Source organism: Schistocerca nitens, chromosome 1, assembly GCF_023898315.1.
Source record: "Schistocerca nitens isolate TAMUIC-IGC-003100 chromosome 1, iqSchNite1.1, whole genome shotgun sequence".
Taxonomy (NCBI): Eukaryota; Metazoa; Arthropoda; class Insecta; order Orthoptera; family Acrididae; genus Schistocerca; species Schistocerca nitens.
The window spans coordinates 137,273,299-137,291,887 of NC_064614.1; the positions used below are offsets into that span (position 1 = coordinate 137,273,299).

At 42.6% G+C, this 18,589-nt stretch overlaps 1 protein-coding gene across 1 annotated transcript in view; it reads right to left on the reverse strand.

The window, feature by feature from the left end:
- LOC126219282 (opsin, ultraviolet-sensitive-like) overlaps positions 1 to 18,318 on the reverse strand; it is a 177,596-nt gene extending 159,278 nt beyond the window's left edge. The window contains exon 1 of the mRNA XM_049942148.1: positions 18,162 to 18,318. Coding sequence (XP_049798105.1) covers positions 18,162 to 18,318 — 157 coding nt within the window. The remainder of the gene's footprint in view (positions 1 to 18,161) is intronic.
- Positions 18,319 to 18,589: the final 271 nt, after the last annotated feature.

Sequence of the window (18,589 nt, forward strand, 5' to 3'; positions counted from 1 at the left end):
TCCTAATGCCACCCCGTTTGCTCCCCCTCGGCCGCCGCCTCCCCTCCCCCCACCAAATTCCGGAACAGAAGATATGTATCCCAACTGACTCCGTGTCTCCGTCTATGCACGTGACAATGGGCGAAGAAAAGAATAAAATGAAAGACGGAAAAGCTTATCTCCGAAACTCAGAACGGTCTTGAAAAGCATCACTCGTCCAAAACTCAGCTTGCCCTTTTTTCACATGATATCCTGCGATCAAGGGTAACATGCAGGATTTACGAACACTGTTTGACACTGTGTCCAACTGCAGACTGTTAAAGAAGGTACGAGCATACGGAATAGGTACCCAGAAATGTGTGTGGCTCGAAGACATCCAAAAAAATGGGACCCAGTACGTTGTCCTCGCCGGCGAGAATTCAGAGACAAATGTATCTTCGCCTCAGCGAAGTCTGATAGGACCCTATATGTATAGCAATCTGAGGCTGTTTGCTGATAATTTTGCAATGTACGGGAAGGTGTCGTTGTTGAGTGACTGTAGGCGGATACAAGATGACTTAGACGAAAATTATAGTTGGTTTGATGAATGGCAGACGGAACAAAATGTAAGTTAACGCAGATGATTAGGAAAAACAATCCTGAGTCTTCGAATAAAGCGTTAGCAGTGTGCCGCTTGACACAATAACGTTGATTAAGCATGTAGCTGCAACGTTGCGAAGCGATGCGAAATGTAACGAGTATTTCAGAACAACGGTAGGTAAGACGAATGGTTGACTTCGGTTATTGATAGGGTTTTCGGAAACTGTAGTCGATTTTTAAAGGAGACCACCTATAGAACACTACTACGATTCGATCTTGAGCACTGTTCGAGTGTTTGGCATCCCCACCAGGTAGGATTAAAGAAACACAGGGAAGCATTTCAGAGGCGGGCTGCTAGATTTGTTACCGGCAGGTGCGAAACATACGCAAGTGTTACGGGGATTCTTCGAGAACTCAAATGGGAGCTCCTGGCGGAAAGGACATGTTCTCTTCGGGGAACACTACTCAAAAATTCAGAGAATCGGCATTTCAAGCTTGTAACACGCCTGGGAGTACAAATGGGAGTGGGGGACCCTAAAGTGGTTGGACTGATATTGTTGCTTGACCGTGCGCCCTGTCCACACCACGTACCTGATAATCCCGCGTAATGTCCTGCTCCACACTGCTGTTGGCTTGCCTGAAATTATGTACTGAAATATGCAAGCGGGTTCAGGGGAGCCACTCAACGTTAAAACACAGCACTGTCCTATGTCTGGTATGAAAATCTACACTCCTGGAAATGGAAAAAAGAACACATTGACACCGGTGTGTCAGACCCACCATACTTGCTCCGGACACTGCGAGAGGGCTGTACAAGCAATGATCACACGCACGGCACAGCGGACACACCAGGAACCGCGGTGTTGGCCGTCGAATGGCGCCAGCTGCGCAGCGTTTGTGCACCGCCGCCGTCAGTGTCAGCCAGTTTGCCGTGGCATACGGAGCTCCATCGCAGTCTTTAACACTGGTAGCATGCCGCGACAGCGTGGACGTGAACCGTATGTGCAGTTGACGGACTTTGAGCGAGGGCGTATAGTGGGCATGCGGGAGGCCGGGTGGACGTACCGCTGAATTGCTCAACACGTGGGGCGTGAGGTCTCCACAGTACATCGATGTTGTCGCCAGTGGTCGGCGGAAGGTGCACGTGCCCGTCGACCTGGGACCGGACCGCAGCGACGCACGGATGCACGCCAAGACCGTAGGATCCTACGCAGTGCCGTAGGGGACCGCACCGCCACTTCCCAGCAAATTAGGGACACTGTTGCTCCTGGGGTATCGGCGAGGACCATTCGCAACCGTCTCCATGAAGCTGGGCTACGGTCCCGCACACCGTTAGGCCGTCTTCCGCTCACGCCCCAACATCGCGCAGCCCGCCTCCAGTGGTGTCGCGACAGGCGTGAATGGAGGGACGAATGGAGACGTGTCGTCTTCAGCGATGAGAGTCGCTTCTGCCTTGGTGCCAATGATGGTCGTATGCGTGTTTGGCGCCGTGCAGGTGAGCGCCACAATCAGGACTGCATACGACCGAGGCACACAGGGCCAACACCCGGCATCATGGTGTGGGGAGCGATCTCCTACACTGGCCGTATACCACTGGTGATCGTCGAGGGGACACTGAATAGTGCACGGTACATCCAAACCGTCATCGAACCCATCGTTCTACCATTCCTAGACCGGCAAGGGAACTTGCTGTTCCAACAGGACAATGCACGTCCGCATGTATCCCGTGCCACCCAACGTGCTCTAGAAGGTGTAAGTCAACTACCCTGGCCAGCAAGATCTCCGGATCTGTCCCCCATTGAGCATGTTTGGGACTGGATGAAGCGTCGTCTCACGCGGTCTGCACGTCCAGCACGAACGCTGGTCCAACTGAGGCGCCAGGTGGAAATGGCATGGCAAGCCGTTCCACAGGACTACATCCAGCATCTCTACGATCGTCTCCATGGGAGAATAGCAGCCTGCATTGCTGCGAAAGGTGGATATACACTGTACTAGTGCCGACATTATGCATGCTCTGTTGCCTGTGTCTATGTGCCTGTGGTTCTGTCAGTGTGGTCATGTGATGTATCTGACCCCAGGAATGTGTCAATAAAGTTTTCCCTTCCTGGGACAATGAATTCACGGTGTTCTTATTTCAATTTCCAGGAGTGTATATTCTGAGACGATATGGAAATCACAGGTTGCACTGCTTATACTCTAAGTCGTAAATGTTTATCCCAATTAACAATCTTGATGATTATCTGCCCACAACATCACTCAGACGAGCGCACGCGTAACCGACACGACGCGGGTCATTGTTGATGATGCGGAAGCCGAATGATCGCACGAGAGTTCTTACGCTCGTCACGCATACACAGATATTTGGTACCAGTCCTCCTTGTCACTAGTAATGATATAACACTGTTTGTAAAGTTAATTTTTCAGTTGTCAGTTCTCACTTGTACGAGCGTGCGCGTAACCGTCGCGGCACGGCTGACTGTTGATAAATGTCGCTGCAAGACACTGACACTTGTTTGCGCTCTTTTATGGTAAGATTTTTTTTTTATTGCATTAGTTCATTCTGGGAGACCGAACACGGTGCAGATGATTGTTACTGTAAGGTACGACACGCAACGAGAGGATACACAAATACGTTATCAGCAGCACTGCTCATTTTTAAATTACTTCTTGACGGACTTTCCTCTGAATCATTTACTTATTTTATCACTTTACTGTAATAGCACTTGTAGCCACACTTCAGCTTCCATGCTAACAATGCCTCTCACATGCAGAGCTACACACTACATCACATAACAGTTCCGTGTCCCGTGCTCGACTCGACAGACGCGGCTGCCCGCGAAGATACTCCACAACAAAGCCAGCTATATGACAATACACTTACAAGCTGACTGCAGAACTATTCTACCGCCGCCAACATACGCTTCGCGCAATGACCACAAAGATACGAGAAATTAGGGCTCATACGGAGGCATGTATAGTCGTTTTTTCCTCTCTCTGTCTGCGAGTGAAACAGCAAAGGAAATGACTAAAGTGCGCGTCATTTATGACGGCGGCCGAGTTTAGGTTCGTTCTGTGCATCTGACGTCACAAAACACAGTCAGCCAATGAACAGAGAACGACGTTGCCAGAGCTCGACTGCAGTACAGAGCACGGACGAGTGTCTTCAGTTTTAGAAACGTTCAGTCATAAATAAAGTAACTCAACGAAAGCAATGTCTTGATAGCAGAATTTCTTTTATAGAAAGTTTGGAATAATCATTCTTTATACCAGTTGCTTCATATTCTATTAATTAATTAAACCAAACAAGCAATAAGCCTCCTAATTCAGGCGATAGCAAGGAAAGGTGTTTGTATCATTCTCACTAACCGCTTTTTCGCAATAAAGAATGGCGGTAATTGTTTATTTCCTATTGTACTTCGACGAAACGTGAGTAATTCACAGTCATACCAACAGTGTTTGTTGGTATTTTGCGCCCTAGTTTAAATGCCTTAAGGAAGTCTATCGAATAACGAGCTGTGCTAGCGTAATGGTTATAGTGTTTGGCTGTTAAGTGAAAAGTTCCGAGTTCTAACCTTGTTCGGTGCTTAATACTTTCTTTATTTAAAAACAATATCGAAGTGTCTTACTACATGAATTTTATTCGTTTGATGTAATTTTTTTGAAATTTCTAGTGGCAACTGAAATCAACCATACGGAAAGTATACGCTATGGACTTTTACCTCTGCAAACTCTTCAAAATTTCGTGCAGTGGTTTACTACATTTAATGATGCACAATAACTGCTTTGAACATCGAAACAAAATTAAGTCATTTATGGGAGAAAGGTATCAGTCAAGAAGATGTGTTAAAATCAAATTTTTGGGCCAAATAGTTTTTGTGAAATCGAATGATAAGTGTGTCAAAGCAGTCGGAACACCATGTGTCTGCACAGGCGAGCAGTGCAGTGATGACAAAATCGCGCACAGCGCGGAATGCGGGGAGCACGTCCCTGTAGCAGCGAAAGGGTTAAATGCGGCCTTGGTGGCTTTACTTCATAAACTGCGCGCTCCCCCTAACGTAAGTTTGCTTAGCGCGTGCAACTGGCAACGCAGCAATCTCCCGCGTCTGGGCGGGCATGCGCGAACCGCCAAGATAAAAGAATTGAACTCTAGTAGTGGCACAAAGTACGCTCCGCCGTGAAAGATATGGTGGGTTAAGGAGTATGTATGTAGATTTAGATGTAGATGTAACAAAAATTTTTTATATGTTTGCGAGTCGTGTAACTTGTACGGGACTTTGGTATGGGTCTGATATTCAACTAATGGGATGAGGGAAACCACCTACAAACCATTATTCAGGCTGTCCTGCACACCGACCCTCATTCACGAATCGGATTCGATTCGGGGCCGTCGCACCTACCAGTCCTGGAAGGGGCGCCTTAACACGCACAACTATCCGGGCGGGTCTGACACAATGAGCATCGAAGTAAGAAACTGCGCGTATCTCTCGAGGCGATATAACGCTCGGAGTAAAAATCATCTAGAGTATATCCATCCAGTATTTGAGGATGAGAGCAGTTAGTGACTTACAACAATGTTTAGACGAAAATTCAAACCTTTCCAAAACTTTTCCTGACACCCTACACTAAATGATAAAAGGAAGAAAGTAGATTGCTGATGTTCCGTGGCGGCTGGCGCTAGGGTGCTTCACTTGCAACGCTGATATCGATATTCGACTGTCCTGCTATCTTCGACTGCTGCCCCGGTGGTTTTCTGGGTGAACGTGTGACGGGTGAATCTCCGGTCGGCGTTCAAAGAGTCAACTTGTGTTGAAAACAAGCACGCGTCCCTAACCGTGGTGCATGGGCCTCGCCGTGCTCGCCGTCCATGTCTTTCGGCGCGCGACGGATGTACGGTGCCGATCACTGGGTGCCTTGATGTGCAAAATTGTGGTGGGTTCATTATCTGACGCTGAAGAGCTTCCCAGCTCGTCATTTGCAAGCTCCAGGTTACGTATGACTTTTATTCTGTGTTCAACTAACAAGATTATTGAAACTTATGGTGACATGGGTAGCTGTCGGAGATGGTTTTAAACTTGGTTCAGCAGTAGCTATTTTAAGGAGGCTGATGTTCCTCATTCCGTTTCTGTTTTTCCGTGGAGCGTGTGTTTTAAGTGGTTTTCACGCAAATTTTAACTTGTTTTAGCGCATATTGCCAGCTTTGGGACTGGTTGTGGTTGTGTACGTGCCCGGCAGCCGTAGAGTTGATGGTATAATCATTTGTCACGGCAGCATTTGGTATGTTTATTTAATGCTGAAAGTGCCTTAAGGTAACTGGAAGTGATTTCTAAAGTTTCCCGCTAATTTACTGGGAGACGAGTAATGTTAGAGTACTGCTCCGTAAGAATTTGGGGGTGTGCTTAATATTTATTCCAGTGTGGCTGTGATTTGACCTTGTTTTCATTGCAGTCTATTTGTGCTGCAGGCCATTGGTTAAGACTGCTTGTTCCCTGGCATCGGCGCGGTTATGGATTGCCAGGACCGCTCATTGTGTTGCCGGTCGGATTATATGTAAATATATGCCGCCTGCTATGTGATCCTGTGTACAAGCCGTGGGGAGTGAACGCTTGTATTGTCTGCCAGCCGTAGCGTTATTGCTTCTAAACGCTGGTATGGGCCTTGACGCTATTCTCTAAAGTTTATTTAAGTGCAATTTGGGAATCAATCTGAGTCATTATGTCAGTTAAGTGAGGCCACCCTTTTATAACATTAGCGTTTCTGTAAGTTATTTTACCGGTTGAGTTATTAGTAGACATTCTTATTTAACACCTATTTTAATCATTTGTGTATTTTTAATGAACATGCAACTTGTTATTATTTCTGTGTGCAAGTTTTGCGACCGTGGTCGGCCCACCTTGTATTTTTAGTATAAGCATGTTTCATTGTGGACCTCTATGTGGGCAGTTCAATTTTATTAAGCTTTAAGATCTCTTGTTATTTATGAAGTTGTGGTATTGTGTGACTGTGTAACTTTGGTTGGAAGTGTATAACGTTATTAGCCTTTTGAGATATTGTTAAACAAGAACGATTGTTTGTGATTGATTATTCACCGCACCTACTATCAACGATATTGGTCGCGGACGCAAAATAATATGATTCTTACTCGTGTTTATGTAATTAAATTAAAGTGAAGATTTATATATTGCATCAGTAATAGGGCAAATGTGCGTATTGAAGTTTATAATAAAATTTGTTTTGAGTCAAATTAAAATTGTACAATAATCACAAGCTTGTCCATCACCAGTGATCATAAATAACTGTGGTGAGATTGTAATTTTGATTTTCTAAAGAACTGAGTAGTACCAGGGTTCAGCTGACTTCATTTTTCGTTGTTCATGCATTAAAACTTCAGCATCAGCCGTGATGTTTTAATTTATTAGTTACATAATACAAACTCTGTTCACAACACATTTTTCAGACGGTATCCACGTATAGCGCCGAATGTATCAGCAAAATAATATCACCGAACGGCACATAGTTCAAGACACATGGCATCATAAACATCGAGATGCGTTAGAAACTAGCTTATCTTGGTTTCGCCTTTTTCATATACGGGTCATTAATCCGATACTAACAACACCAAAATAATTACGGTTTTGCATCTTCAGAAATAAAAGTGTTGCATTCCTTAAGTCAAATATTTAAAACATTACCTCGTTTGTGAAGTAATAAGACCCAGAAGCTGTCTTACACGAGGGAATTAGAATCCTTGAAGAATCGGAGGAGGGTGATTGTTTGGTTTGGCATATCAGAAGCGTAACTCATTGCATGGGTCTTTTGACGTTTATTGTGCAGTGCAGTGTAGTCTGTCTGTGTCAGTATCAGTACATGTGGGATGAAAAGGAAGGAGATAGCGAAACCCGGTGTTTGCACAAAGGCCATTATGTCAAGAAGCACTGGGGACACGTTTACGGGTGTAAAGTAATTGTAATAAGGAAATTTATGAAAGGCTGCTGCTGAAATATTTCAGGAAGACTATGATCTTTCCAGGGTCACTGTTAGAATACTTCAGTAAATGTGACCACTTTAGAAATTTGAAAGGTTCCATAGATCCATAGATACATAGATCAATTTGTCATGAATTCAAAAATTAGGCGTTTCAGTGACATAAAGGATCGTTAAATCACTATAAAATCTAATTTTTGACGGGGTGACAAAATGATGTTCCAAACCTTTCAGTGTCAGTTTAAAAACCTTAAACCGGCCACATCAAAAGAACTATCGTAACTGTGGTCCTGAAATGGTAATTAATTGTCTTACTGAAATATTTCAGCAGCGTCATCGCGACTAGCGGGTAATTTGGACATGTCGAACAAGTCATTAACTTTACGTACATCAACTTATGTACATGAACTGTTACTCGAGCATCAAAATGATCTTCAAATTATTTTCAGGGACATTTTGTCCCGTAAATAAATAATATAATTATTTAAATAAAAACGAATTTTTAAAATGAACAGTTTTTAAATCAGACTAAAAAATGTAAAATAATTTCTTCAAACCTCATATACAGATTCCTAACCCCACACAGATAGGCCAGAATATTTGTTTTCATGATTTTAAGTAGTTAGGAAAATTGTTGTAAGATCTAAAACGAAGAAGTAAGTCACATACAATAGATAATAATAAGGAAGTGAACTATTCATGTGTAAAGATAAGAAGATTGGTTGGTTGGTTGGTTGATTTGTGGGAGAGGGACCAAACAGCGAGGTCATCGGTCCGATCAGGTTAAGGAAAGAATGGGGAAGGAAGTAGGTCGTGCCTTTCCAAAGGAACCATGCCAGTATTTGCCTGAAGCGATTTAGGGAAATCACGGAAAACCAAAATCAGAATGGCAAGACGCGGGTTTGAAACGTCGTCCACCCGAATACGAGACCAGAAATGAGAAGGACTATTCATGCATCTATTATGTATTGCCTGCCTCCAACGTTTTCCGTTGTAAGTCTTGCAATTATTATCATAACTATTTAAAATATACAGTTATAAATGCTGAGGACAATCTGTATGGGGTTAGAAATCTGTGGAGCCAGGAGAAAACATTTTTATGCTTTCTAGTCAGATTTAAATACGTAGTACACTGTAAATTTATTCTTATTTTCAAATCTTGTATGTGTGTGAAATTCTTCAATAAATCACAAGCTTTTTGGTGAGATTACAACAGACAGATTTAAATTTCAGGTTTCTTTCAGTTTTCCTTCACCTGACTCAACCAAGATACATTAGAAACATTCGAACTTATACGGTGGCTCGCTAGCAGCTGTTCTTCCCAAAAACCATTCGGGACTGGAACGTAAAAAGGGCGAATAACAGCTGTACACAAAGTACCCTCCACAACACAACAGACAAGAAAACTAGTTGATAATTCGTTGTTATCCAGTTCTGTGTTATGCTGAAAGTCTCAAGTTTCTAGCTCACCAGGAAATGACAATGGAAACAAAGTACCCTCCGCCACATACCAGAAAAAAGAGTATTACTACACTGTCATCGATTTCTGAGCTATGTTTAAAGTTTCAGATCTCTAGCCCATCAGGAAGTTAGTGTAAAATGAAGTGCAAAATGTGTACTGAACAGACAAACAGACAAGAAAACAATATCCATCTCCTTTCCTACTCGGATCTGCATATTGGTTTACTTCACAGGTTACCGGTCAGTTTTGGAAAAAACTGACACGTAACAGTAAGCAAATACTCGGATTACCGTTCTGTACTCTTTCCATTGCACTGGCCACTGCCTGGAAACTAGGGTACCTCAAATAGCTCATGTCTCCCCTAACTACACCAAAACTGCTATTTTTTTTCTAACCGTTTGTCCACCTGAAGCTTCCATCCTGTCACTTTAATTTCTGACAGAGACTTGCCTATCCCATAAATATGGACGAAAAAGGTGATGACGGGCAGGCATGGTCCCCTTGTAAGCCACCAGTAGCCCTTACACCACTGCAGGTTTTAATAAGAGTGACTAGTCGAAGAGGATGAAGTAACTGCAGCGTCACGCTTCTCAGACTACATCGGGAAGGAAGAAAGGTAGGAAGGAAGCCGCTGTATCACTGACGTAACATTAGCGCCTTGATTTCAAATGCATGCAACCCGCAACGCTATCCTCGTATTCACTCCGTCTCTGATCTCTGCTCTTCACCCAGTCGCTTGCACTCAAGGCCTTTCCTTACCACCACCGCGGGCTGGCAAGCAGCAACCAGCCACACAGTAAAAACATTCACAAGGGTAAGGTCTCAGAAACTGCCAATCAGTTTGCCTGATATTTGGCAGATCACTTGTGTACAGCCTAAAATGAGACCCCTCAACATATATCTGCAACACACGTTTTCCTAAAAATCGAGGAAAGAAAATTTGTTGACTACTGTTTATGTACCGATAAGGTCACTGCCGTGTAATGAAAGCAGTAGTAATATGATGTTAAAGGCAGTAAGTAATTCAATTACGATTGATAACAAGGTAGATAAATAAATTTCTCAAATGATCTGGGTTAGCAAAGAATTAAAATTTTACGCCTCGTAAGATGAAAACAATTCTGAGTAAGGGTGCTGTGAAGACAAGCATTCAAAGCGTTTTATCAAATAATGGAGAAAAACGTACCCCTGTCACAGTTCGTACTGTACATTAAATAATGCAGATATAATTAAATTTTCATCGAGACATATGAATCTCAACTTTATCTGTCTACAATAAGGATGGAAGCTGAAGAAATGAATTAAAATTTGTGGTGGGGTTGAGACTTGAACCAGAGTCTTCTTGCTTACTTTTTTAATTTTTTCAAATTGATCTCGCAATGTTCGTTATGGTTCGTTGCATTTTTTGATGGTTCCATCACAGTATCTGGAAAAATGTCTCAAGTTCTCCTGTGCTAATAAGGAATAAATGATTAATTTGGTTCTAAGGGGATACGAGAGGTTCATTGTTTGAGCTACTTGTTAAAAAGTGTTTATGACACTGCCTTCAAATGTAGTAAAATAAAAAATAAATTTACAAAACAAATTTTGGGAGGTATGGGACGAGGTACTGACGAAAGTAAACTCGTGAGGAGGGGTTATGAGTCGTGCTTGGGTAGCTCACCTGCTAGAGAACTTGTTTCTGAAAGACAAATGTCGTGATTTCGAGTCTTGGTCCAGCACAAATTTTTAATCTGTCAGGAAGTTATAAATTTGATACCATTTTAAAGCCATATGTTGCTGATAACAAGTGTTGTCTGATATTGGATTCCTTGCATGGACAAAATAATTTCGTCGTGTATGATAGCATGTTTAAACACTGAAGCGCCAAGGAAACTGGTATAGACATGTCTATTCAGATACAGAGATATGTAAACAGGTAGAATACGGCCTTGCCTATATAAGACAACAAGAATTTGGCACAGTTGTTACATCGGTTACTGCTGCTAGAATGACAGGTTATCAAAATTTAAGTGAGTTGGAACGTGCTGTTATACTCGGCGCACGAGCGATGGGACACAGCATCTTCGAGGTAGCGATGAAGTGGGGATTTTCCCGTAAGACTATTTCATGTGTGTACCGTGAATACCAGGGATCCGGTAAAACATCCAATTTCGACATCGCTGCGGCCGGAAAAAGTTCCTGCAATAACGGAACCAATGACGACTAAAGAAAATCGTTCAACTTGACAGAAGTGCACCCGTTCCGGAACTTGCTGCAGATTTCAGTGCTTGGCCATAAAAAAGCGTCAGCGTGCGAACCATTCAACGAAACATCATCGATATGGGCTTTCGGAGCCGAAGACCCACTCGTGTACCCTTGATGACAGCACGACACAAAGGTTTACGCCTCGCCTGGGCACGTTAACACCGACATTGGACTATTGATAAATGGAAACATGTCGCCTGGTAGGACGAGTCTCGTTTCAAATTGTATCGAGTGGATGGACGTGATGGGTATGGATACAACCTCATGAATCCATGGATCCTGCATGTCAGCAGGGGACTGGTCAAGCTGTTGTAGGCTCTGTAATGGTGCGGGGCGTGTGCGGTTGGAGTGATAATGGGACCCCTAAACGTCTAGCTACGACTCTACCAGGCGACACGTACGTAAGCATCCTGTCTGATCACCTGCATCCATTCAAGTCGATTGTGCATTCCGACAGACTTGGGCAATTCCAGCAAGCACAACCAAGTGGATGTAACAACGATTCACAGCACAAATTACGATCAACTTTTAGCACCATTTTTTTCAGGAAATCTTATTGTATGCATGATATGCATCAAAATTAACTCCCGAACATAAATATTTTGGAATGTGAAACAAGTCTGTTTTCCGAGAGATTTGTTTGCCTACCTTGTTTTTATTTCTTTATGATTTACCTGCATATTAAAATGTCCGCCCCCTGTAGCTGAGTGGTCAGCGCGACAGAATGTCAACCCTAAGGGCCCGGCTTCGATTCCTGGCTGGGTCGGAGATTTTCTCTGCTCAGGGATTGGGTGTTGTCCTAATCATCATCATTTCATCCCCATCGGAGCCCAAGTACCCGAGGTGGCATCAAATCGAAAGACTTGCATCCGGCGAACGGTCTACCCGACGTGAGGCACTAGTCACACGACATTTATATTTATTTTACTTATTAACCTTCCTATTGCTATCAATTTCGAAACAAAAAATATGCAAATGAAAAAAATTAATGTACTTGGCAGTTGAACATAGGTTCTCTGCCCCGAGCAAAATACCATGATCGCTGCGTTTTCGTTGCACGGCGTTTACCGTACGGGTATATAAGCGGCCGTCAAGAAAGTTTCCTTTGCCGGTCCCGTATATGCTGATGAAAAGAGCTCAGTTTTCAATTCACTGTTGACCTCGTCTGCTGCTCTGTATCGATTCCGCGACATGAAGATTAGGAGTGGATTACTAAAAAAAAAAAAAAAAAAAAAAAATGTACAATTTCGTCACTGGATTATGGATTATGTCGCATTGCACTGACGGTGGGTAGTTCGCAGAGTTTCTAGAAGCTTCAGCGTTCCTTCAAAGTGTAAGTTGTTTATTGTAACTGAAAAATCTAAATATTCTGTTCCTATTATAAGTGACGTGTGTGAAAGTGCTCAATGTAGAGAATCTTGTGGTATCTGCATAATTTTGACGCTAACGTTTCAGATACACTACATAATGAATTAAACAGTAAATTGTTGATGACCACTAGTAAAAGCCGAAGAAGTAACTAATGCTCCGCTAATGTGACGCATAAAATGGAGATATTGACTACCATCGATAACATTTTACGAGGCATGTTCTTGAGAACTGCTTTAGAAGTACGTAAAACTGTTACGACACAGTTTGGGAAGGAAGTTTTATATCCTCTAGAAGTCTTCGTCTTCGGTTTTGTTCGGTTTCGTTGCCGTAGCTACAAAAAACTAGCATATCGCTTACTCACGTGACTACCTGTCATCTTTTCACCCTTTGCGGTGTTACTCTGTGGCTCTATCCACCTTCTTGCCACCTGACAGAAGCTGCCAGACAGATTTGCTTTTCACTGATGAAACGCTTTTTCGTTCTTTATGGCAGCACACAACTAAGGCGTTCATCAAATCTCCCTACTCAGGGGAAGACGTGACCTTACGGCGGTCGAGACCTCGTTTGCTGGATGCGGGACCTCAAAGCATGCAGACAGTCCAGCTACAGTAGCTTCCCTCTTCTGAACTTCAGCTCTTTATCTCTCGGTAAGGAGAAGTTTCTCGACCTTCGGAAGTTTAGTTATGAGCTGGACGTATATCTGAAGCAAATTTATCGCCAGTTGCCAACCTGCAAAACCGAAGTCACAAACAGCTATTTGTCAGGAGCTCGCCCCATTTGTCTCTCTCCCTCACTCTTCCCCCTTCTCTCTCTCTCCTTTTCACACACACACACACACACACACACACCAACAGATAGACACAGACACACCGACTTTGGGGAATGAAAAACTTGTGCAATTACTTTACCGTCGCAAGAAATATGTGGTCGTATTGGTAGTACTTCATAGATGCAACGTAGTTACATAAGGTTACCACATTCATGCATGTTCATTGGCACTAACGACGCAGTGTAGAATCTAGAAAGTGGAAGTAAACAATATTCCCCAAGACGACCGTTCGTAGATCCATTTTGTATTCAGGTGTTATGTTTTCCAATTGCACCTGTAAAAATAACACTACGATACGATATTTTTTTCTCATTTACCTATGCTTTCTCCTTTTCTGCTTTCTTTTATTAGTACTTTGAAATATTTAATATAGTACGGATTTTGTAACTTTTCTTCATTGTCGAACTTCGTTTCTGTATACCTTATGGAATTACTAGTTTTATTCTGTCTGTTGTTGCGTGCTTGCACATTTATGAACATACGATGGTTGCCCAGAAAGTAATGCACTGATTTTTTTTTCTCAGTCGAAAACAATTATATGAATGCTAAACGTTGCGTATGTATTATTTGAAGGCTTCTGAGTGAGTGCGCCAAGTTTCCGTCACTTCCGACAGATAGCGTAGCTGCAGGACAGTTTCAAAATGGCGTCTGGAGGTGATGTACGTTACAAGCAACGTGCCATCATTGAATTTCTCACTGCAGAGAAAGAAACTGTGGGGAATATTCACGAACGCTTGTGCAAAGTCTATGGAGCATCTGCTGTCGAGAGAAGTACAGTTAGTCGCTGGGCGCGGAGGGTGAGAACGTTAGTCAGTGGCAGCTAATGCAAAATTTTACCAATGTGTTATAATGTAGTGACTTACTTTCTTTAGACTTACAGGATAGTAATCGTAAGTACATTTAACATATTAAAATTATGTATACAAACTGAACTGTCCGAATATATTTAAATTTTGTAATTAATTGTTTAACATTGTGAGAAATAAAATAAAATTATAGAAACTATGGGAGCAGCGGGACTCAATTTGCAACTGAATAAATTGCAACTCAGTACTCTTAAATCACTGGGCTACAACGCTGATATGTGAACTGCTGCTCATAAATTCTTTACACTCTACCTGCAAATCTTTAGAGAGTGTCCAACCTTTTGTCACTGCTCGCTCAGGTGAAATATTCTAGGAACTTGAAAGGGATAGCAGCTTGTTTCTACTTACACAGTTTTATTTTATCTACAGTTTCTGTCAACGGAATCAGTGGCCTTTTGGAAATGAACAAAGATCTTTTGAATTCAGTAATTTGTGACACATGATTGACTTCAGATTAAATATTTGTTTAGAGCACGATTTGCCCTTCGTAAAACCACCTAAATTACTCTCCAGTGTTATTTCTGCTTTGTTTAGCATAATCTTCGAAAATACGTTCTTTGAAACTGGTTGCAAAGAAATCCCACTCTAGTTTTTAAAATATTGTTTATTGCCTTTCTTATGCAGTGGGTGTATCAAGGCCAACTTCCACACTTGTGGAAGTTATCTGTTATCAAGATTTTCTCAACGATTAATTTTAGCTCATTTTTATTTCTGTCAGGAACATTTCAAAAGTTCTGCTGTAATAGAGTCTTCGCTCTGGACAACCACGCACAGCAGCAGTGGATACACAGTCAGCAGCTGTCACAGGCTAAGGCGACAGTGAGCCCAATTCGGTCTACGAGGAGGGAATCCCAGAGATGCAGCATCAGCCATCGCTCCCTGTCCAGGATAATGGCCTCTAATCACTTCCATCCCTGTCTGATCTACGTTGTGCAATAACTCAACGGTGATAGTACTGACAGCTGGGTATAGTTCTGTGAATTGTCTGAAGAAGCACACATCAGCGGAACTTTGAAGCTGACACTATCTTAATTGGTGACGTTAGTTTCCAATTGAACAGCTGGGTAAATAGACTTAATGCAATCTGCAGGGTAAACGATAATCCCCATCTCGCTGTCGATGTCTGCACTTGGACTAACCCAAGGTTAAATGTGTGATGTGGCGTACATGGGGACGTTCTCATTGCTCCAATATTTTATAATGGCACGCTGCTGCATGTTACAGACCTCATCTTGATGAAATATTACTACCCTATTTGGACAGTCTGCCTCTCGAACGGAGATGTGGTGCTTTCTTCCAGAAAGGTGGCGCACCCCTACACTTTGGATCAAACTTCCGCCGACTCCTGGATGAGGTTCTACCTCGGCGTTGGATTGGTAGATGGGGTTCGATGGAATGGTTACCTAGCTCCCCCCTAGCTCCCAAGACCTGATGCCACTGGACTTTTTCCTTTGGGAGCACCTCAAGTCTATGGTGTACACCAACAAACCGACAACGCTATCTGACCTGCACGAGAATATCGCCAGGACCTATACAGAAATACCAATAGCGACAATGTTCGGTCGTGTTCAAATGTGTCACTTGCTGAGTTGGAACATCTTTTGAATTAGGCGTAAGTGTGAACAACTGACTAGGGTTGGCGGTTGCACTGTACTGTTAAGTTTCAAGCCGCATTGACCAATGATGTAACACGTAAATGTACTCGCAGTTGCGAATATGGACTACCATCAGCTGTATAATGTAATGACAACAATAAAAATTTATGCTGGATCGCGACTCGAACCCAAATTTCCGGATAATCTCGAGCGGTCGCCTTACCATTCGGCTATCCTACAACGACTCAGGCCTGCACCCAAACTTCCTTATGTCGTCAGCCATGTGTCCGTAACATGCACTCATACATCCATTGTGTATATTCCTATACTGGGGAGACATTTTAATTGGAAGTTGCTTGCCTGGTATCGGCGGATAAATACTATGTTGCAGTGCCTGCCACAAATTTTCATTGTCATTCCATTACACAGCTGATGGTAGTCCATATTCGCAACTGTGAATACATTTCACGTCTTTAATAATGGATGTAGTCGCCCCAGCGCCTGTTCCTTCGGACATGGACGCATGTCCGAAAAATGTTGCGTCATAATTTGGAATAACGCAGGCACTGCAATGTCGGATGATGTAACATTTTATTTGTACGATTAAAGCACATCCGTAGCATGCTTTCGTCCGTTTGTAATTTCTCTATCTCCACTAATTAAGACTTTGCCCCATAGGCCAAGACTATTGAAGTTTAGACTTTGGTCTATGGGACAGGACTTTTGAGTCGCCCTGTACAGGGACTGCAATCACTAGATGTTTGTTTGTAAGTGTTATCTATTTGAAAGAAGGTAACGTAATTCAATATTCAAATGAACTTGGATGCCACACGCTAAAATAAAAACTAGATTAATCGTGTTGTCAAGCAAACTACAAGTAATCATCTTGAGGCTGAAGCTCTTCTGTCCGTGTTTGCGTACAAATAAATTTGTTTTTGGAGGGCGTGCGCTAGGGCAAAACGGAATTATTTCTTATACTACCCACACATGTTTTGCTGAAGTTTCATCACCAGAGTTTCTAAGGATGTATTTACAAATATATATCACCAGTGGGCTTTTATTTTCTTTGTATCAAACAGGAGAAGTGCTTTTCACTGCTTGCACATACATAAATTTGAGTTTCTAGGGATGTATTTACAAATTTGCATAACAGACGAAATATATATATATATATATATATATATATATATATATATATATATATATATATATATATATATTCTAGGGATATATTTACAAATATATATATATATACTTCCTCTGTTATGCAAATTTGTAAATACATCCCTAGAAACTCAAATTTATATATGTGTAAGCAGTATATATAAGAACAAAGACAACAGCTGGACGAAATATATATAAAAAAACCAACAAAGGAGAAGATAAATGAAGATCTGTATAGAAACATACATCAATCACAGACATCAGAAACAGCCTGAAGATGACGCACTGAAACGTTAAAACTGGTGGCGACAAAATAAAATCAAATCATAAGGATGGCTGTAGGTGTTTTTATTTATTTGTCACGATAGTAAACGGCCGTCGTCCCAGAGACCTCCTGCTAAAAGGATGGACATACAAAACCAATAAGAAAAACGAGATTAAAATTTTACTGTCATATGTACAGAATGAATGACAATAGGCTAACGAAGAAAATTTTGAACTTAATTTCCACGGGATGGCTGGATGGCTGGAAAAGACAAGGAAGGGCTTGAGAACACTTAACGTCGCAGAAAAGATCATACAGAACAGGGAAAGTTTCGGGCTACTCATCACTACTGCAAATTTCCTTGTCCAAAAACGAAATTCACAACCTATGAGGGTGATGCCAAATGAAAAGAGGCAGGCCGTCAGCCAACGCATGAAGACGTTGTGGCAAGATAAAAAGAAGAAGATTGTACCTTCGTATTAGGTTTTAACCGGTCTATAATTGGCCAAATTCTGTAATAAAATTATATATATAATCTTGTTGCCACATGCTGTGAATGTCCTGAATTTTTACATTTTGCATTACAAGTAGTTTGAAAACCCTAACCAGACGAAAACACTTCCTTCTTTCCGAGATCAGCGGCACTGACAGTGGACAGAGCTGTCCAGTCGATGTCGTGAGACAGATTTGCCGGAGTAGAGGAAAGAGGAGAGGAAATCTGACCAGAGAGGCCGTTGAGGTCCGATGTAGAAGGCCAGCCGGGTGACTGATTTCGCAGTTTGCACCCCGGGCTGGAGCAGGCGGCGATGGCGCGTCGGCTTACCTGGGACGCCCAGAGCGGGCCCTCGGTGGACGCTGTTGTAGATGAAGACGACCAGGTTGAGCAGCAGCAGCAGGTCGCTGACGGCCAGGTTGGTCACCAGTACGTTGGCCGGGGTCCTCAGGGAGCGGCACCTGGAAACAGCAGGGCAACAGGTCATGCTTTGTAAAAGTACTGCTAGTGTACACAGCTTCACTCAGGGAGTTGATACGAGATTGCGTGGTACTTGGAATAAAAGGGTAAACCTTAGAGTATAAGAGATAAGAAAAAATACACTACTGGCCATTAAAATTGCTACACCGATGATAAACGGGTATCCATTGGACAAATATACTAGAACTGACGTGTGATTACATTTTCACGCAATTTGGGTACATAGATCCTGAGAAATCAGTACCCAGAACAACCACCTCTGGCCGTAATCACGGCCT